The sequence below is a fragment of the Cupressus sempervirens genome, chromosome 11 (assembly GCF_028749045.1).
Source record: "Cupressus sempervirens isolate cs-2001-9-10 chromosome 11, ASM2874904v1, whole genome shotgun sequence".
Classification (NCBI taxonomy): Eukaryota; Viridiplantae; Streptophyta; class Pinopsida; order Cupressales; family Cupressaceae; genus Cupressus; species Cupressus sempervirens.
The window spans coordinates 650,430,203-650,452,983 of record NC_143128.1 but is presented as its reverse complement, the minus strand read 5'-3'; the positions used below and the strand labels follow the sequence as shown (position 1 = coordinate 650,452,983).

Sequence of the window (22,781 nt, the reverse complement as noted above, 5' to 3'; positions counted from 1 at the left end):
AGTCTAGCAACAAAAACATCTTCAAGATTATCAGAAGAATGTTGGACAACAATAAGCGCGCTTGGGATTCAAAGCTAAATCTAGCACCATGGGCGAACAGAATAATGGTAAAAAAGTCAACTGGTTTTTCTCCTTTCAACCTAGTTTATGGCAAAGAAGCCAAGCTTCCCTTGAATAATTTATTGCCTGTTTACAAGTTTGTTACTGAGGAACAATTCGAAGATATCAATTTCATGGAGAATAGGTTAAGTGCACTAATTGAGTTAGACGAGGTAAGAAGGTTAGCACCGGAACAAAATATAAATAAGCAGCAACAAGTTAAATTCATTTATGACAAAAAATCTTCAAACCGATCTTTTAAGGCAAGTGATTGGGTCTTGAAATGGAGCGCTAAGGATCATGACAAAGGAAACCATGGTAAGTTAGAGGCTTTATGGCTCGGACCATTTATAATTTTTGATGAGGTTGGGGAACAATCTTATTTTTGTAGGATACAGATGGTTGCATGCAAGATTTTCCAATCCATGGACAGTACCTTAAGCCATTTTTTCAATAAGCATGCAAGGGGAGAATTATTTCTTTTCTTTGTTTTTTTGTATTTTTCATAGATTTTTATATGTGTTATTCCACAAACTGATTGCTCTTAATCTTTTGACAGGTCTGCTCTTCCAGAGATAACTACAATCTCGCTATGCTCACAGGGAGCATACGTCCCCAAAAAAGCCACTGATGGAACTCTAAAATTTCTAATGTTTTTGAGAATTTAGAATCCTGAGCACCATGGGCAAGAGAAGATTTTTTGATCTTATCCACTACTTGCATTCAAGAATTATGTTTCAATCATGAGTAGGGCAGTTATAAGTGGTTCGTGGAGAATTAAAGAAAGAACAAAAAGGGCGGAGTTCTTTTAATAGGTTATGCAGCATTCCGGAACTTATCTTTAGGGAAATATGTGAGAGACAAAACTGTTGTAGATGATATTTGTCAAGCTTTACAGAGTGGACCTGATATACTCATCTGTGATGAAGCCCATATGATTAAGAATACGAAGGCTGATATAACTCAAGCATTGAAACAAGTGAAGACCCAACGCAGAATTGCATTGACAGGTTCACCTTTGCAAAATAATCTAATGGAATACTATTGCATGGTGAATTTTGTAAGAGAAGGCTTTCTAGGAACTAAGCACGAGTTTAGGAACAGGTTCCAGAATCCTATACAAAATGGCCAACATGCTAATTCAACAGCAGATGATGTGAAAATTATGAACCAAAGATCACATGTTTTGTATGAGCACCTGAAAGGTTTTGTGCAACGCATGGGCATGAATGTGATGAAGGATGACCTTCCTCCAAAAGTTGTATATGTAATATCTGTAAAGCTCTCCTCATTGCAGCGGAAATTGTCTATTAGATTTTTAGAATACCACGGATTTACAAAGAATGACAAGATTGTATATGCAAAAGGACTGCAAAGAAAATGTTTCTTTAGTGCATATCATTCTTTATCTAAGATATGGAATCATCCTGGGTTATTGCAAATTGCTAAAGAAGATAGAGATTGCCAACAAACTGATGATGCAATTGAGAATTTCTTAGTGGAGGTTAGCATCAGTGATGATGATATGGATTGGGACAATCGAGGAATATTCAAAGAACTAGACTTATAAATGTGTGGAAGAGACACCTGAAGCATTCATATGCGCAATTGGAGACTTCCCAAGGCTCAAAGGATTAAACCTGTTTGGTATAACACGAAACCGGCTTTCTTGATCCCTTTACTTTTCGTTTCCCAAATTTCTCTCTATTCAAATATATTAGAGTTTTTCTGTATATATATTTTCCCTACTTTTAATTTGTGTTGTTGTGTGCAAAGAATTAGATTGCAAGTCAAGCGGAAGCAAGGATACAATGGCCCGTCTCTACAAATAAACATGTCGGCCCTTGTCTTCATGGAAGAATTCCGCATCTTACCTGTAGAAGATGTGTGGGGAGTTATTCAGATACGACGAGAAGGCTACTCGAGGGATAGAGAAGTTGTAGCATTGATGTCAGAGCCACTTGGTTTTTGGCAATTAACTATTTATTCCAAGGTCGAGATGTTGCACCACTTGCGAATTTGCAATTCACATAGGAGATCATGAGTGGTTTGGAAAGGAAGTCGTGATATTTATGCAAATGAGGAATACGTTGCCAGTTACTTTGTAGCGAAGTTTGAATTATATTAAGATCATATTAGTGGTCGATTATTAGTTTTGAAAGGTTGCAACGGTGAAAAGGCAACTGGCATCATCTCAACCTTTATAAATATGCGATTCAAAATCAAACAAGACACAATTTTGCTCATTATCTAAAAAACAATTTTTTACATATTCTGAAGCATATGTGATATTTGAACTCCTTTCTTGGAAGAGATTGAATGTTGAACTAAGCAGGTGGAAATTGAGATTCTTTTGGGCGTAAACTTCAATATTGTCTGAGATCAAGTTGTGTTGAATAGAGCATCAACAATTTGAGTGTCTTCAATACAAACTTTCCTGCAATAAAATCAGTAAGAGTTTTATTTGTTATAGAGTTTAAATTTATATAATTTGTCCTTTGTGATCATCTTATTATTTATTTGTTTATAATTCATTGTTATGATAAGTGTGTCAAATTGTTCGCTTATATTTAGATCTGATAAATACAAATATTGCAAGATATAATTATTTTCTTTATTTGTATCTATTGTGTCCACATAAGGGTTAAAGCATAATAGATTGATCTAAATACTTGAAAAGCATGACAATTTGAGGCATCATAATAACAGAATTATTTACAAATATAATATAACTAGTATCACAAAGTTGTACGTAAGAAATATATATTTGACTCTATTACCCAATTAATCTTTGGCACTGATCATAAAATTTCCTCATAATTCTCAATCTGTATGCTGGCAATTTTTTAATATTTTTCTTTTAAGGGTTTGATATCTACTTTGTTTTAGTAATTCACCTTTTAATCTTATTTCAGCATTCACAAGTTTATTAAAATTCGAAGGATAATATTCATAACTTACGAGCCCGAAGTTTTCCTAAATTTTTGCCAGTTAGGGAAATTATTTTTGTTATAAATCTATTCTCTATAAATCATCTTGGATCCAAGTTTTGCTATCCAGGATCAGATGTAGAGGCCTTGGTTTAGTGAAGCCAAAAAGCGCAGGGGATTTGAATCAATTCAATTGATCCAGTCACATTGGCCAAAATCGATTTGATACCCAGCATCGAGCAGGCAAGGCTCGTAGGTTTCTAATCAACGATTTTGATAACCAACACATCCTTCCCATGTTAAGTCTAACCAACACATCCTTCCCATGTTAAGTCAAAATCAATTATATATGCTATGTTCAGACGCGTCTTGTTACAGTCAGATTCCAAAATCAAACTACTTGTAAGTCCTTAAAGAGAGGTTCTTGGGTCATAAAACTGTATTATGACAGTAGTGAAATTAAATTATATTTTTCTTTACACCAACTGAAGTTCAGAAAAAGAGTTGGATTATGTTAAAGAATTGACACCTAGGACTCACCCAACCGGATGGCCAAGAAAGAGGGTGAAGAGGTGAGAGAAAATCTGCAAGAACAAGAAAACCAGAATTAGAAGCGATTTAATGAATTTATTACATTTTAAAAGAATTATTAAATAGCTCATGCATGTCGTCTTAATCTATTCTATTATCAAGTCGAGCAATGGTGATTGAGTAACAAAAACCCATCCAAAAATCTTGGCCAAGGTCGTTAAAGGCATGCTTGCCTTCTAAAAGATCACATGATGTCGATAGCGCCAGTTATTCAAACATGTCCATCCATAACTGTGCGAACATTTTAAACACCAGTATTGCTCGAATAGTTGGACTAGTACTGCCCCAAGCCTAGCCCCAAGGTAGGGAGGGCCTTTCTTTTCAAAAGATTGTGTGGAGATGGTTATAGTCCACGTTTGGGAGGTTAAGCCTAAGCCAATGCTTCTCCTCTTATCTAGTAGTCGAGGCTTGCACAACCAATTCAAGACTCTTCGATTACTTTTGTATGTTTTATCTACTCTCTCAATGCAATTAGTTTACTTTGAATCTTAGTACGAATAGTAATGATTTACTTTACTTTTATATAAAAATGTTAGAAAGTAGTTAATACAGTTGGTAATTAATTTAGTTGAAAGTTATTTCAATTAATATTTCATGAAATGGATTTTAAGATGTTATGTTTAGTAGTTTAGTTGAAATGTTACTTTCATATTTAATTGAAAGTAGATAATAGTTTCTTTCCTTTTAGTTAAGAAAATTCATTTGTTACATGGTGGTTGTGAGTTCGGCAAAGCTTGACCGTGAGAAGTCTAGTAGTTCTAGTGATGATAAGTTTGTCATAGGGGATGATTAGAGGCCTCCCTTAGCTACATTTTGACACTATACTTGTTTTGATATCAAGCTACTCGCTATAGTCTTCTTTATGACATTTTCAATCTAATAGAAATCTCCAAGTCAACAACTTCATTTGCCAAATAGAAATTTTTTTAGTATTCAAGTGTTTAGTATTTGCAAATTTGTTATTTTACTAATTTGCCAAAGTTTCATTCCAACTGTGATTCTTATACATCTTTTCACATCTAGCATTCCAAATACTATATGTATATCAGCACCATACCCCACTACCATCCTCAAACTTAGGCCAATTGTCTCTTTGTCCTCGCAACTAGTCCAACATCCCCAATGGTAGTGGAGCACTGTTTTTTGGCTCTCGTATGTGACAATGGAAGAAAAATCAGTTCAATCTATTGTTTACCGTACAAATTAAAAGGATACTTATCGCATGTAGTACAGTAAGATATAACACAAAACAGATACTTTATTCATATACGCAATATGCACTCCAATGCTTACAATATGATTATTATGATCTCTCAAAGTCCCTTTCGGACGGTGTACATATACTTTCTTGAAGGGGTGACTCAACCGTCATCTGCCCTTTCGAATACAATTTTGCCCGTCGGCTACATTGTAGATTTTACCAACAACATCATCCCCCCAAAAAGTAAAGTCATCTCCGGACAACAATTATAAAATGTCTGAGACAGATAAACAAAATGGAATACATTAACTATGACTAACTATAACGGGATAGATTTTTTTCCATCACATCACATTCACATGTTAATGTTTACTGTGCAAGGTAAAAGGATACTTATCGCATGTAGTACAGTAAGATATAACACAGAACAGATACTTTATTCATATAAGCAATATGCACTCCAATGCTTACAATATAATTATTATGATGTCTCAAAGTCCCTTCTGGACGGTGTATATATACTTTCCCGAAGGGGTGCCTCAACCATCATGTGCCCTTTCGGATAAAATTCTACCTGTCAGTTATACTATAGATTTTACCAATAACATCTATGAGGATTCTAGACAAATGACAATGTACTGTAAATTTGTTATAATTAAAAAAAGATATAAACTTTACCAATCCATAAAGAAAATAACATATCAATTAATTTATAATCTAATATTATACTCAAACTTATCTCAAGATAAGATGGTTGCTTAAGGCTATTGTATTGCTGCCTTATATCTCAGTCTCCTTTGTTTCTCCAATTCACACTCGATTGTCTTCCTCAAATGAGGCTTCCTCCTTTTATACCCTCGAACATAGGAAGGATCACAACCCTAAGCCTTGAAAAGATAAATGTTGTGTAGTTGCTCGTAATGTCCCATTTTTTTTTGGAAGGAATTAATTAAAAGTTATCAATTAAAAAATATATATTACGAGGTAACTTTATAAATTAAATTAAAAAAAGCTTCTAGAGGTTGCTGGAAGAAGCGGAGAAAAATTAAAACGGGAGGCCGACCTATCAAGGAAAAAAGAATAAATAGATTGAGGGCTCATTGTCTATCATTGAGACTTATTATTGATTTTTGCTTATGTGCGTTGTGGAGCCTAGGGTTTCTACAAACAGTCACAATTGGCCATTGAGAATGAAAACTCTCAATTGGTACGCAATTTTGAGGGTGTGAGAGATCACCTGAATTATTGCAGCTATGGGAAGGATATTTCAGTCCTTTCATTTGTGCTTAATTGTTGATTTGGAGTTTCAGTTGGAGTTGCACTTTCACCATATCATCTTCAGCAGTCAATCTCTAGTATTTGATCAATCCAGGTTCTTCTTTTCAATCTGTAGTTGCAACAAGTTCTCAATTGTATACAGCGAGTTAGGGTTTCTCTGTAATGTGCTATGTCATAATGTTTTGGTGCTGAAATTTGCCATATCATTTGTAAAAACATTTGGTTTTCATTGAATGAATACATTAGCACTATTATTTCTTTTATTTCAGCAATATATTTTAGTAGTGTGTTAAATTTAGGGTTTGTTTAGTGGCCTATTGGTACGGGTCATTACAGTGGTATCAGAGCGGTTTCCTGCCAACCTGATAGGGTTACCCAGCCACCATTTAATTTAGTTTAAAAAGGAACCAGCATAACTAAGAATATGGCTGAGAGACATTCTCCAAGCCCATCCAGAAGTGTGGATGGCAGGACTCATCTGTTGAAGGCTATCCGTAATGGTGATGTTAGGACTATCTCATTTAGGCGGTTGGAGAGATTAGCCAGGCATAATAATATAGAGTGGGCAGCAATATGTGCCTTGATGCCTACCCAGGGGGAGCAACATAAGACTGAATATCATCCAAATATTTCAAAAATTGAGAATCAAGTATGGGAAGGTATTCAGTGAGATTCCACCACGCAGGCCACCAGACAGAGGTATTGAGCACATTATCGAGTTGGAGGAAGGTGCTAAGCCTATCATGATCACACCATACCGACACCCAAAACGACTCAAAGATGAGATCGAGAGGACCATCAACGAGTTGCTAGCAATGGGACACATCAGACCAAGTAAGTCACCTTTTGCATCTTTTGTTGTTTTGGTAAAAAAAAGAAGGATGGAACTCTACGAATGTGTATTGATTATAGGGTGTTGAATAAGAGAACTATAAAGAACAAGTATCCCATCCCACGCATTGATGAGCTGATAGACGAATTGCATGGGGCTTGTTATTTCACAAAAATTGATTTGAGATCAGGCTATCACCAAATCAGAGTTCGAGAGCACGATATTGAAAAAACTGCTTTTAGATGTCATTACGGTCATTTTGAGTTTGTAGTCATGCCTTTTGGTTTGACTAATGCACCTGCCACTTTTCAGTCCACTATGAACAAGGTCTTCCACCATCAGTTGAGGAAATTTGTGCTAGTGTTCTTTGATGATATTTTGATCTATAGCAAGACATGGCAAGAACATTTAGAGCACTTGGAGACAGTATTAAGCATTTTACAGAGCGAGTCCTTGTATGCCAAGGAGTCCAAATGTGATTTGGGGATGACAGAATTGTTGTATCTTGGACACATCATTAGTGCGGAAGGAGTGCGAATGGATCCTGAAAAGATCCGTGCTATTGTTGATTGGCCACCACCAGAGAACCTTACACAATTAAGAGGGTTCCTTGGTCTATGTGGATTCTATCACAAGTTTGTTAGTGACTACTCACGACATGCAGCGCCCATGACAAATTTGCTGAAGAAAGGGGCATTTGTGTGGACTCGGGAGGCACAAGACTGTTTTATGCAGTTCAAGGAAATAATGACTACATGCCCAGTATTAGCATTGCCTGATTTCACGAAGCCATTTGAGCTTCAATGTGATGCTTCTGGAGAGGGAGTTGGTGTTGTACTCATGCAGGACAAGCATCCTATAGCTTATGAGAGTAGGAAACTCAGAGGGGCTGAGAGATCATTCAGCATATATGATAAGGAGATGTTAGCCATCATGCATGCCTTGACCAAATTCAGACAGTATCTTGTGGGCAGCAAATTTTGTATTAAAACTAATCATAATAGTTTGAAGCACTTTTTGGGACAGCGAGACCTGAATGATCGTCAGCAGAAGTGGGTGAGTAAGTTACAGGCATATGATTTTGATATCACATATGTTAAGGGGACACAGAATATTGTTGCAGATGCTTTATCCCGTAGGCCACACCTCACTTCTATGATTCAAATATCAGAGGATTGGCGACACTTGATTGTAGCAGAATATGCCAAAGACACGTGGGCCTCTTCTATAGTGGAGGGGACAACAATCGACACTAGATACACTCTCATAGATAATTTGATCATATGATTTTGATATCACATATGTTAAGGGGACACAGAATATTGTTGCAGATGCTTTATCCCGTAGGCCACACCTCACTTCTATGATTCAAATATCAGAGGATTGGCGACACTTGATTGTAGCAGAATATGCCAAAGACACGTGGGCCTCTTCTATAGTGGAGGGGACAACAATCGACACTAGATACACTCTCATAGATAATTTGATCATCTACAAGAACAGGATTTACTTAGTCCCAGGATCGAAAGTAAAGCAGTTGATTTTGAGAGCATTCCATAATTCACCTACAGCAGGCCATCCTGGGTATTTCAAGACTTACAGGTTAGTACGGGAACGATTCACTTGGAAGGGACTTAAGGCTGATGTTTTGCAGTATGTGCGTGAGTTGTTTACCGCATAAGTTAATTAAGAAATGCACACAGACAAAGAATACGAACATGAACAGCAACTAGCAGAACTCTTATTATTATTCGCATATGCCCCGATATTACATTAGGTACTCATATCCCGATTACAATGCTTCCGAAAGGGTTATAAATACTTTCCGAGAAACCTTCCCGAAGATATCCGTCGGCCAGATACATTATGTCTGCTACATAACAAAAACTTTTCCGAAGGGACCCATCGGCTAATACACAATTTCCTTCCTGAAGGGACCCGTCAGCTGATACACAATTTCTACCGACGACATCATCCCCCCCAAAAAGAAAAGTCGTCTCCTGACAACTATTACAAAATCTCTGAGAGAAATCAACAACCAAAATACATTGACTGACTAACTGGTCTTCAACACTGTCACCTTAGCCAATCTAACATCTGACCCTGATAGCCACCTGTGCCACTTTCTGCCTTCCAATTCCGAGTACACTGAACCAAGTGTCGCTGCACTGCCTCCAATTGGATGATCAGCTCCTCCCGAGCTCTCTACGCATCCACCAAGACAGCCTCACAGCCAACACCTACTCTCAGTGCCTTTGGTACACAGACACTCCATGCCTGCAGCAGCTCTAAGTCTTCTCAACTGGTCAAACTCCCACGACTGATATGCATAGAAATGCACGGAACACACCATTTTTGTCATTATCTGCCGATTTTGCACTCTTTTTGGCAACCACGGATGCGTCCCCTTCCCTTTGGCATCATCTGTCACTCATTCTGAACAACTTGATTCTGTCGTCGTTTTCTTTTTTTTTTTATTTTAGAAAACCTCTTGTCACCCTTCTGTGATGAAATCCGTATGGCTTCAATCTTGACACTGTTTGCTGATTACATATGGATGCCTCCTTCCTGGAGCTGCCACGCACACGAGTTTTGCTGAAACAATTCTGAAGGCATCTTCACTATTTCAATCTTCTGGAAAAGCCGTACTGTAATATCCCACCAAGTCTTCAAAATCCGTACGATGCAAATTAGAATTTGGCTCCAAATTTCGTACGTTATCCTTCTCAGGCTCTTTAAAAAAACCGTACACTACCACAAAACCGTACTACCATCTTGAAAACCGTACCACATTTTGGATTGTCTGAAACCCGTAAACCATCCTTCAGATATCAAAAACCGTACGGTAGTCTTCTTCCTAGATATCAAAGACCGTACGGTATTCTCCTTCCTTCAGGTGTTAAGGACCGTACGGTACTCACCTTCCCTCAAAAAGTCGTACGGTACTTGCCCCTTAAAAACAGTACAGACTCTTTCCTCTAAAAACCGTACGGCACATTCCATCCTGTGAGAAATCCGTACAGCGCTCCTTCATTGTGAAATCCGTACGGTGCTTGGGGAAGCCGTACGGCGCTCATAATTTACTGTGAAATCTGTACGGTACTTTTCCTTTTCCTCTTCTCTTCTTTTTTTTCCATTTTTTTCTTTTTTTTTTCTAATTTTTTTTTTTTTTTTTTGAATAATAATGAGTAGCAAAGTCAGTTTTCCCTTTGACCATCGTCACCGTCGATCTGCAATGACGAAGGAGTCTCCCGAAGGCCATTCTGTGACGCAAAAGTCTTCCGGAAGTGGTATACCTTCAGCTTCGAGCCATTCACCGCCTGAGGCACTTCCTGTCCATCCAAAGTCCATAATTTTATTGCTCCATTGTCCCCTACTTCCCAGATTTGATACGGCCCGACCCACTTAACTTTGAACTTGCCTGGTTTGATCTCATTCCGGTCATCGTACTTCAACACCCAATGTCCGAGTTGAAACCTGCTACGCCTGTTCTGTGTCATCTCCATATCGCCCAGTTTGTTCCCGAAGCTCGCTACCATAGACTCCTTCAACTGCCCCTTCTGTCTGTCAATAACACATTCACTTTGTATTGCTACAACTTTTATTGAACCCTTCCTCTTTTTTGCCTGTGCAGACCGTATCGTGTGTCTTCCTTGCTGCTGGTACCTTTCTGCTATATTTGTGGTTCGACATAATACTTTCTTCCGGCGCAATCGTATAGTAGAATCTTTCCTTCTTTTGGGTTCGTACTGTATGTTCTGTCCTTCAGCTTCAGTCATATCCGCGTTTTCTTCTTCGGCTTCTCTGTGTTGCTTCGAAAATTCATTTTTTCCTTCGGCTTCTCCATGTTCCTCCAAACATTCATTTCCTCCGTCGGCTTCTCTGTGTTCCTTCGGACATTCATTTCCTCCTTCGGCTTCTCTATGTTCCTTCAGACATTCATTTCCTCCTTCGGCTTCTCTGTGTTCCTTCGGACATTCATTTCCTTCTTCTTTCTTACCTTCGTCGATCCTTAGCATATTACAACTTGGAAAGAGCTCGTAATCCTCTATCTGCCAGTGGTGAAGACCATTTACTGAATCCAGATCGTCATCTCCTTCCAATCATAGGACTCCCTCCTGATCGGGTTCCATACTCTGCCTCCTCTCATCATCTTCTCCTTCGGAATCTGACGATAGAGCTTCTTCTCCAACAATCTAAGTGTGTAGATCAATGACATACTTCCGGCCTTTACTTTCAAGTGATAAAGTATTTTTCTTCCAATCGTGTTTTGCCTTGGCTTGTATCAACCACCCTCGGCCCAGAATGGCATCATATCCTCTCCGCTTCAGTGGGATCACGACAAAGTCCAACAGGAACGGTTGTGTTCCAATCGTCACTGGTTGCGCTGTGAGTACTCCCAATGGCTTGATTCCATGTTGATCGGCTGTTAACAATTGGGAGGTAGGTGGCCACAACATTAGCTGTCCCAACTTTTTCCAGGTGTCTTCAGGCAACACATTGACACCAGACCCTCCGTCCACAATCGTTTCTGTCAATACAGTCCCGAGAATTCCCATTTCGACTACTGCTGGATGGCGTCCAGATGAGAGGGCTAACAACATCGGATCTTCTGCACTTGCGCCACTTTCCTTCTCCTTTTTGTCCGCTGTACTTGCTCCACTTTCCTGCTCCCTTCCATGTTCTCCTGGGAGTTTAGCAGCGGGGACAATGTTTGTGAGTGCCGATCGGAGCTGAGGCATAGTGAGCAACAGATCATTTATCCTGATGGGTATCTCGGCTTGCAATATTTGCCGTACGATGTTCTGTTCTGCATAGTTTCGTACGGAGGTACCAGGCGTGTCCTTCAGGTGTGCCATTTCTGCCTGTGTTGCTCTCTGGATCTCTGCCCATGCTCCCTCCAGTCTCTTCTTTTCCTCCGTTGGATCAGGGTATAGCTTCGCCTGCTTCTGAGTGATTGCCAGAGCTTCTTCCTCACCTGTCCCGACGGTAATCAAGTTTACTCCAGACTTCGGGCACTTAGCATCGTCATGATCGCCAGGTCCACACTATCGGCATAGTAACTTCAGTGTGTTCGCCGTTGTGCACTCTCAAGCAAAGTGACCCCACAGATTGCATGCACGGCATTGAACTATCGGTCGGCCATTCGCATCATACTAGATTCGACTTCTTCCACCATTATTATTGTTGCTGCTATTGTTGTTGTTTTGACCGTGCCGGTGGTTTCTGTATCCGCCCGATGTGGCTCCTTCCATACTGGTGTTCCCGTTCGCTCATAACGAGGATGCCTCCTGTGTCAGGAACACTTGCTGCGGTGTTCTTATTTTCAAATTGAAAGGGCACTCCTTTACCGAGTGTCCCAAAATCTGGCAAATCTCACAAAATTAATCTTTCGGACAGGATCCCTTTGTATGGCCTTCCTTCTTGCACTCCGTGCACCACAGTTCATTGCCCTTAGTCTCCTTATTCATGTTCTTGAATTCCTTCATCATCCGAATCATGTCCTTCTGGAGAGCACGGACCTTCTTGTTGCTGCCCTCGTCATTGTCGCTACTATATTCTCCTGAAGGGTCATCGTCGTCTGAATCTGATGAGCTGGTCTTCTTTTTCTTCTTTGTCTTCTGGTCACTTTCGAGGTTCATTGCCCGATTGTACGCTTCAATGTATGTTGATGGTGGCACGATCTTCATCTTTTTCCGTAGCTTCGGGTGAAGGCCTTCAATGAACCATCTTTTCTGGAGTCCATCTGCCGGCTTATTCTCCATTTTACTGATTAAGTCCTTCAATCTCCTGGCGAAGACCCGTACTGTTTCATTCTTCTTTTGCTTAGTATTGAATATTTCTGCTACAATTTCATTATCATCACGCAAAAGTTGGAATTTTGCAATGAAATCCTTCTTAATGTTATCCCAACTGTTTAATTTTTGTGGATCAGCATCAGTAAACCAATCAATCGCAACACCCCGTAGAGTAGCGGGAAATTGTCAAATCCATTCGTTTGTATCTGTTATGCCATTTGCCCTCCAGATCGTTTCACATGTTTTACAATGTCGAATGGGATCAGCTGCTTCATCACCATCAAATTTAGGCAATTTTTCCTTCGGACCTGCCATTATCACTATATGTCGGGGGTTTTGTTGTGTACCTGCGCTGTTTTGCACTCTCGCGTTGTTTTGAGCACTCGCGCTGTTCTAAACTCCCGCGCTGTTTTGAACACCCGCGCTGTACTACACACCCACACTGTTCTGGACACCCGCGCTGTTCTGCACACCCGCACTGTTTTCTACACCCGCGTTGTTTTCTACTTCCGCGTTGTTTTCAACACCCGCGCTATTTTCTGCTTCCGCACTGTTTTCAACACCCGCACTGTTTGGTGAAGAAGAGGGTTCGTCAATCGAAGTTGTTCGTCCCGGAAGTATATCTCAGACGAAGAGGTCACTCCACGCTCGTGCTCCTTCAGCACTTCGAGCCGTGCGAGTCGATCTCCTTCCGTCAGGATTCTCTTCCTGTGGCGTATGCAGATTCAGAAACTCCTCCCACGCTTCTTCCACCAACTCAAGCCGTTGTCGAGTCTCCTTCAACAATCCTTCTGCACTCCTGTTTCCGTCGGCAATCTTCTGGAATCTCCTTCGGCGCTCTGTTTGCTAAGCCAAAATTAAATTTTCTTGTGTAACGCATATGTCATCTTTTTCCTTCCGCTTATTCTTATCTTTGTTCAACTGATTCGGCATTTAATTCATATCCCCCTGCCTGCGTACCAGGTCCATCGGGCAACGACGCCAAATGTTTACCGCATAAGTTAATTAAGAAACGCACATAGACAAAGAATACGAACATGAACAGCAACCAGCATAACTCTTATTATTATTCGCATATGCCCCGATATTACATTAGGTTCTCATATCCCGATTACAATGCTTCCGAAGGGGTTATAAATACTTTCCGACGAACCTTCCCGAAGGTATCCGTCGGCCAGATACATTATGTCTGCTACATAACAAAAACCTTTCCGAAGAGACCCATCGGCTGATACACAATTTCCTTCCCGAAGGAACCCGTCGGCTGATACACAATTTCCTTCCCGAAGGGACCCGTCGGCTGATACACAATTTCTACCAACGACATGAGTGTCATGTTTGTCAGCAGAACAAACAAGAGCACACTTATTTAGCAGGGCTCCTACAGCCACTTCCTATTCCTGACAGGAAGTGGGAGTGCATCTCTATGGATTTTATTACGAGCTTGCCTAGGGCCCAGGGGCGTGATTGTATCTATGTGGTGGTGGATAGGCTGACAAAATATGCTCACTTCTTCCCTATTGCTACTACATACTCAGCAACTTACGTGGCAGAGGTCTTCTTCAGGGAGATTTTTAGATTACACGGTTTACCTCGGAGCATTGTGAGTGACAGGGACAGCCGCTTCATGAGTCACTTTTGGCAAGAGATATTTCGGTTGTCTGGCACTGAACTTACACCTAGTACTAGTTATCACCTACAGACTGATGGTCAAACAGAGATTGTAAACAAATGGGTGGAAGGGTATTTGAGGAATTATGTGGCAGATCAACAGTGAGCTTGGGTCAGATGGATATATCTCTGTGAGTATTGTTACAATACTACATATCATATGACTATACAAATGACACCCTTCATGGCACTTTACGGTTATGAGGCACCTAGTTTCTTAGATTTGTTGTTGGGAGACAGTCGAGTACCCCGTGCAGGTGAACTATTACAGGAAAGTAAGGATATAGTTGCTACTCTCAAAAACAACATTGCTAGAGCTCAGAACCAGCAAAAACAGTATGCAGACAAGAAGAGGACTGAGCGTAGTTTTGAGGTAAATGATATGGTTTACCTCATGTTGCAGCCATATAAGCAGTCCGCTCTCAAGAAGAGTGGTACAAAGAAACTCAAGCCACGCTATTATGGACCATTCAAGATCATCAAACGAGTTGGTGAGGTGGCTTATGAGTTGGAGCTTCCCACAGATAGTCGAGTGCACAATGTGTTTCATGTATCACGCCTCAAAAAGGCGTTGGGTCAGAATGTGATGCCTTCTGTAGTATTACCTCCCTTGGATGATGAAGGGAAATTGATCTTAGTGCCAGAATTCATTCTGGATAGTAGAGAAAAGCAGCTTCGCAGGAGAGTAATCAAAGAGTATCTAGTTAAGTGGAAATATTTACCTATTGAAGATGCTACTTGAGAGGGAGAAGTGATTTTGCAGCATCCAACATTAAGATTGCTTGAGGCCAAGCAATTTTAGGAGGGGCGGACCTGTAATGTCCCATTTTTTTTTGGGAGGAATTAATTATAAAGTTATCAATTAAAAAATATATATTACAAGGTAACTTTATAAATTAAATAAAAAAAAGCTTCTCGAGGTTGCTGGAAGAAGTGGAGAAAAATTAAAAAGGGAGGCCGGCCTATCAAGGAAAAAAGAATAAATAGACATTGAGGGCTCATTGTCTATCATTGAGACTTATTATTGATTTTTGCTTATGTGCGTTGTGGAGCCTAGGGTTTCTGCAAATAGTCACAATTGGCCATTGAAAACGAAAACTCTCAATTGGTACGCAATTTTGAGGGTGTGAGAGATCACCTGAATTATTGCAGCTGTGGGAAGGATATTTCAGTCCTTTCATTTGTGCTTAATTGCTGATTTGGAGTTTCAGTTGGAGTTGCACTTTCACCATATCATCTTTAGCAGTCAGTCTCCAGTATTTGATCAATCCAGGTTCTTCTTTTCAATCTGTAGTTGCAACAAGTTCTCAATTGTATACAGCCAGTTAGGGTTTCTCTGTAATGTGCAATGTCATAATGTTTTGGTGCTGAAATTTGTTATATCATTTGTAAAAACATTTGGTTTTCATTGAATGAATACATTAACACTATTATTTCTTTTATTTCAGCAATATATTTTAGTAGTGTGTTAAATTTAGGGTTTGTTTAGTGGCCTATTGGTATGGGTCATTCCATTGCTGCCTTTTCACTTGCAATTGCAGCCCTTTCTTGATCATTCACGTTAAGGATAATAAGGGGCTGCTTAGAATAATTTCAACCACTAAATATAAATGATAATGAATATCTCTCAAGGAAAACAAATAATGATTATCTTTCCTTTCCTGGTACTGCAATTGTATTAATAAGTGAAAGGTTTTATATTTATTGTAATATCTGAACAAATTTTGAACGAACTCGGCTTCTTCAGGTAAAAAAGAGTTAAATGTCAATCAAAAAATCATTTCTGCTCAGACATCAGTGCAATTTATGTCTGAATTCTGAGCCTAATACAAATCGAAATGTTCTCAATTCAGAGTCTGTCTGCAGCCATCTTCTCAATTCTTTATGACATAGGCTTCAAAAGACAAAAATTATTCTTCAGCTAGATATATTTATTTTAGGTGAAAGAGATTTTGATACAGAATTATGGGCTCCAGTCAATATATACTGATCATTATGCAAGTGCAAACCAGACTCTGCAACAACAACAAAAAAATTTAAAAAGCATATGACATCAAGGTTCTTCTGTGACAGTTTCCACAGTGATGTATAGAAAGGCGCTGAGAATATTTAAAAATATCTCCACACCTTTACTCCTCTTTGTTCACATAGAATACATTAATGTATTTGTGATAAAGTCCTCCCGCACGTACAGGATTTAAGCTTGCCGGGTAGTTGTACCAGACTCTGATACCACTGCGTGTGAATTAGTTAAAACATAAAATAAGAGGGTATCCAGTTGCTCATAAATAAGAACATAAAATTTTGATCATTTTACCATTCACACAATGAGCGCTATGTTCCAAAGCTTTAATGACCATGCACACTAATGGCCAAAACTTGCATGTTCTATGACACAAATTGATTATTATTCCTTCCTCCAAACTTCTAGATTTACTCAGGATAGAGGCCCTCAAGTTGTATTGCCGTCTTCCAAGTAGAGTAGTAAGGTTTCCATTCAGAGATCAGCTTTTCTAATTCAAAATTTCGCCCATACTAATGTGAGGGAAATCTTTACAAAAGGCCTCTTTGTAATGACCCCTACCAATAGGCCACTAAAAACCTCTAATGCTGAACTGAGAAATTTTGTCAAACACTTCATATACAAGGGTCATATGACTGATATAGTATTTCAATTTGCTTTAATGACTCTTTTCTTCAATTAGCATCAATCAGAATTTTTGCAAGAGGGCTCAAAATTGACTAAACAATGACCTAACATGAATGTGCAACTTATTTTGACAATATTCAATACATAAATGTGACTAAAACTACTTGCAATATGCAGCTACAGCAAAGAGTAATTATGACAAACACTTTGGATGCAACCTATCATGGCGTTAATGCACTTCTAGCCAAGTGGCATTAATACAAACACTTGGTACGCAAAATTATAACATTATTTATGCCAAAAACAGAACCCACAGCCAATTGACATTTTGTCAAACAATTGGCATGCAAACTAATAAGCTAACATATTCAATTACAACTATGTCAGACCAGCAACTTATGTCACCTTTATTGCACATATAATGTCAACTATAATGCTAGTATGAAATGGCCAAGATTCTTGGCTTCCATCTGCAAGAATAATGCTTAAATCTGATACAAACTTTCACCTACAGCCTTATCTTCTAATATGCATCTAAATGATAAAAATGCATAAAATATCCAAAGGAACCTGATTGTAGATGGCTGTAATAATTTTTACCAATGCTGCCTTTTCGCTTTGCTTTTTCAGATCTGTTTTTTCGCTTCAATTTTTCGGATCTACTTTTTCACTTGCTTTTTCGGATCTGTTTTTTTCCTCTTGCAACCAAAAACTCAAACCCTTAGATAAGTCTGAGTATACAAATTAAGTTCAACTTGAAATGGCTAAGTGCCACTTCCAAAAGGCAACCCTTCAGAGGATCTTTCACCCCCTCAGTTATGCAATCACTTGGAAGGTATTGTTCCCAATGATTAAGCTGAATACTTGCAGGACTTCAAGCTCCACAAATGCTCAAGTAGACACAATAGAGAAAATAAACTTGGACGATAGACAATGAGCCCTCCATGCCTATATATTCTTTTTCTCCACTTTCTGCAAAAACCTCTAGAGCATTATTTTATTTTATCTATTAAGTGACTTTATAAAATATTTTATAATTCAAGTCACTTTATTAAATTAATTAAATATAAAGTTATCTTTTAATATTTATTTATTTGATAACTTTATAAATAATTAACTTAATACCACTTATTTATTTAATTAAAATAATTAATTAGTCATCCTCATAAAATATTCATTATTTTGGACAACTTAATTAATTAAATTAATTAAATCAAACTACCTCCAAAATGGGGACATGACAATCTTATTATTCATTTCCTTGCCATCCATCCAACAAAGATAAGATAATAAAACATGTCTCTAATCTGTAGTCACAGACAGCTGCATAAGCACAAAAAAAATAAACTTAAATGAAAAGGGCATATAGATTGAATGTTCTGACTAAAGACTTGAGCATTGGTTTGGTTAGGAAATGGCATGCGCGCAACTTAGCACAATCTCTTTCATTGTATATTTAATCAATGGGTAGTAAATATCATCATGCAAGGGTCAAAATTACTATTCCTTCAAGTGGGACTGTAATAAAAAAAAAATTGGATATGCTTTGTTGCTTCTCTTGGGAACCCAGCCTTAAGACCCAATCAATTGGTCAAGCAGCAAAATTGCATCAATCAGTGTACTATCTCCAGATTAATTCCATCCCTAAGTTACTAAATATATCACCCTTCTTAATTGAGATGAACTCTAAATGAAGATTCAGGAATTCCCTTCCTTAAGATGAAGTATTACTAGTACAACTAGCAATGATGTCGATCCCAAAAATAGCTTAAAACAGACTGGAAGCAAATTTCAGAGTTGAAAATATATTATCACAGAAGGGGCAAACAAATGGAAGGCATAGTCAAAGTTATAGGCAGGCAGCAGTCATTTCTGAAGAGGTACTACATAGTGTAAACTCAATGCACCTCTTAATTATCTTCAGTTTATTCATGTAATGATAGGATATAATGAATGGCAACACAAATCAAGCTACAGTTTCAGATTTCAATCATCTCAAATTTGACTTGTTTACAAGATATATCCTTTACTTAACGGTAGTATATAATGGATGAAGCTTGTAACTTCCTATATATTATGCGGTATCCTTGTCAAGACTCAAAAGTATTGAAACTCTAATGTACATCTAAGGTGACTAATAAAATTATGCAGTACCAACTGCAGAAGTACTATCTAAGAAACGAGTACAAAAAGGTACCTTGCTAGCAGCAGAAAATATTATCTTTGCATAAATCTTTTATTCCTGAAAAATTACTACCTAAATATTAATATATTGATGCATATTGGTGAAACATAAATATAAGCCAATAAAGCATACCCTCTGTATTTTCATGTCTTCCGAGGTCAAAACAGAAACAGCTTGAGCAATGCAGGCACTTTGAAGAATAATAGAGCAATCTGATGACACTCTGTGCACAGGGTCTTTAAGTATGGACTGAGCTAGAGAGGTCACCATGCCAGCGTATGTATTACTTAAAACAATTGCTTGTGGATTTCCAGACATATGAGATCCCAATGATTTCAGATTTTCTGCGGAGTATCCCTCCAGAATACTGTTTAGGCCATCAATAACCTGAAATTTCAGTGACATTGAAAAAAATAATTTAATCAGTGTACATGAATGACCTTTTTTTGTCACTAAAGCTCAGAAACACATAAACTCAGTAAAGAATGTACAAAAACATAATATCAAGACTATTTTCTACATGAGGTCGGTTATACTGATACTTTCACAACCATCTCAACACACAACTGAGACTGTTTATGAAGATATTACAATAGTACATGGAGCAATATGCCAGATCTGAACTAGAGTAATGGTAAATACACTTCTAGCACCATAATATAGCATGTAAAATTGCAAAAAAAAATTAAAAATCCAAATTATACCTGATTTTTTGCAAATTTATCCCACTGTTGACCCCAATTTTCAACAACCTTTTTGCATTTAAATTCAATTCAAATTGCATCAAAAACAATGTCTTGCCAATTTGTAAAACCCTTGAAACCTATGAAATGGCAAAATATTTTGTGAATAGTGTAGTTGTGCAATATTTATAGAGCACAACTACAAATCGGAGCTCATCGGGACATGCATAGAAAGCACAAGTAGTTGCAAACTTGCAAGCAGTCAAGAAGTGGTGCATTTAAGTCAAAGGAAGGCAGTTTTTTGTTGTAACACTATTGCAAATGCATTCTAAAACTTCACGTAACATATAAATAATATTTATGCAAAATTCAACCAATGCATACAAATAGATGAATAAATTGCTAAATAAAATTTTCAAAGTACACATTGCAGGGATCTTTCAAATAAAATAACAAGGTAAAAAATGTTCAATCTATTTTATTTTGGTTGGGACTCTAGCCAAAAAGATAGTATTTTAATGTTACAACAAGTGAATGGTGTCGATATTACAAGGTTATATCTTCACTTGTTGTCCACACTTCGTGTTTTATGTCTCATGGTTTAATTTTATCTATATTCAAAAGCTAAGAACTCCGTCAATAGCATCAATATGTTGTCACACATGATTAAATTTTGTGTGTAGTTATTATCAATGTTACATGTTAAATAAAATTTTCAATGTGCATATCACAAGAATCTTCAATTTATATTAACGAGATAAACAAGTGTAAAATCTATTTTATTTTGGTGAAGTTTCCTTCAGAAGAGAGTATTTTGCTATTATAACAGGTGAATGGTCTATAGTCTAATGTTATATTTTAGCTTACTGTGTCTACTTCACATTTTATGCTTATCATGGCTTAATTTTGTGTCTACTTCTTATCCTGATTTTTTGCACAGCTAAATTATTATTATTAAGATTGGTTCGTTCTTTGCTCCAAACAACATTTGATGGTCTATCTTTTTCTCTAGTCATAAACTTGTACATCAGTTCTCGTGAAAGAAATAATCTATAATCTTGGCTAAATGGCTAGAATTTAATGCAAATTTAAGCCATTTGTCATTTCATTGCTTTTCTTGGTGAATAGGACAATGCTAAAGTTTCACCTTTTTACAGTCTCATTACTAGAAGTGGAGAGGCAATCCTATCTGCAGGTCATCTGTTGTCTTCATAACATTTTATCAACCTCTCAAGATGTAATACAAATGTCAAAAACAGTGGTTACATAAAACATAAAGCTCATATTATATGTAACCTAATATTGTACCAAGATGTCCAATCTTTTGTGACATCAAAATCTTCTCATTGTGATTTTTTATGCTTGTTATTAGCAGTTGAAGCTTGATGATGAAACATAAGAAAGTAAGGTTATAGTAACATATTTTGAACAACATTGAGCATTGAGTATTAAATGAGCTAGGAAAATAAGTAGATCTAATGCCTATGTAATGCAAATTCCTGGCTCATCTATCATTCAACTGCAGTATTAGTGAGATCTACTTATTTTCTACAATTTTAGTGCTCTTAAAATATTTCCCTATGAACCTAGAATCTATGATATAAAAGTGTGAAGAATTAAATCCAATTTACCAGAAAGAATGTTTTGTCAGAGATAGGCATCCAGCAGAAATCAAAGAACTAAACAAACTTTATCAAACACAGACCAATTTAAGTACATAAAATGTTTGCATAAGTATACAACAAGTACTTCAAAGATATAAGGTTGAAATAGAAGCTTGCCAGGAAAGAAACACTTGATATATCAAGTGCTTTCAATTCAATGAGTTCCAAAAGCCGTTGAGGTGTGGAGACTAATATTTCTGGTTTGCATATACTCAACCTGCGAAACCGAAATTATAATTTTAAGCTTTCTTGAAACATAGAACAAATAGATCAAAACATCAAGCATACTATTTAGTCCTTTTATATGAATATTTGCAGATACAAATTTGAGTTGATTATTATAGCAAGTCTGTTAAGCTTTCTGACAATGCTGACAGAAAGTAGAACTCTTTCTACCCCAACATATATCACATATGGAACAATAAACTCTAGAGTACAACGATGCATACAAATGCGGAGAACACAGTTATTGAAATGGAAGAATCCTAAGGCTGTTGTGTAATATCCCTTACTAATTCGTATTCCAATTTTATGATTTTTGATCTTATCAAACACTTTACACAAAGGGATATCTTGCAGACTGCTTCTACTATGCTTAACTTCAATTGGTAACAAAAGAAATGCTTGCAAAAGTCTTCAAAAAAGTCTAAACATTGTATTAGAATGAAATGTAAATAACTGATTACAACCATTGAGTGATGGCCAAGACTCTTGGCTTACAAAGGAATGTTCTTTAGAAGCTCACTCATACCAAGTTGACCTCCATGAAATCTGAACATACTTATACTAATGTGAAAGATTGAATATCTCTCACCTAAACAGCTGCAACCCTTCGGAGGATCTTGCACCACCTCAGTTATGCTTATCAATGGGAGTGATCGTTCCCAATGACTACTGGTGTAGCTTTGTAGAAACCCTTGGCTCCACAAATGAACTATTCAAAGCAATTGTCAAGAACTCAATGATAATTATACCAGTATGAGAGATTGAATATCTTTCACCCAAACAGATGCAACCCTTCGAAGGATCTTTCACCACCTCAATTAGGCTTATCAATGGGAATGATCGTTTCCAATGACTAATGATGTAACTTTGTGGAGACCCTTGGCTCCACAAATGGACATATCAAAGTAATTTTCAAGAACTCGATGATAATTATACCAATGTGAAAAATTGAATATCTTTGACCCAAACAGACA

At 37.7% G+C, this 22,781-nt stretch overlaps 1 protein-coding gene across 2 annotated transcripts in view; it reads right to left on the bottom strand.

Annotated features, from left to right (window-relative positions):
* Positions 1 to 22,781, bottom strand: part of LOC149531447 (P-loop containing nucleoside triphosphate hydrolases superfamily protein) — a 211,886-nt gene that overhangs the window by 121,791 nt on the left and 67,314 nt on the right. For both annotated transcript variants that reach the window (XM_089810337.1, XM_089810338.1), the window contains exons 4-5: positions 21,700 to 21,799; positions 19,368 to 19,622 (exon numbers count right to left, since the gene is read on the bottom strand). In XM_089810337.1, the coding sequence (XP_089666463.1) occupies positions 19,368 to 19,622; positions 21,700 to 21,799 (355 nt within the window). The remainder of the gene's footprint in view (positions 1 to 19,367; positions 19,623 to 21,699; positions 21,800 to 22,781) is intronic.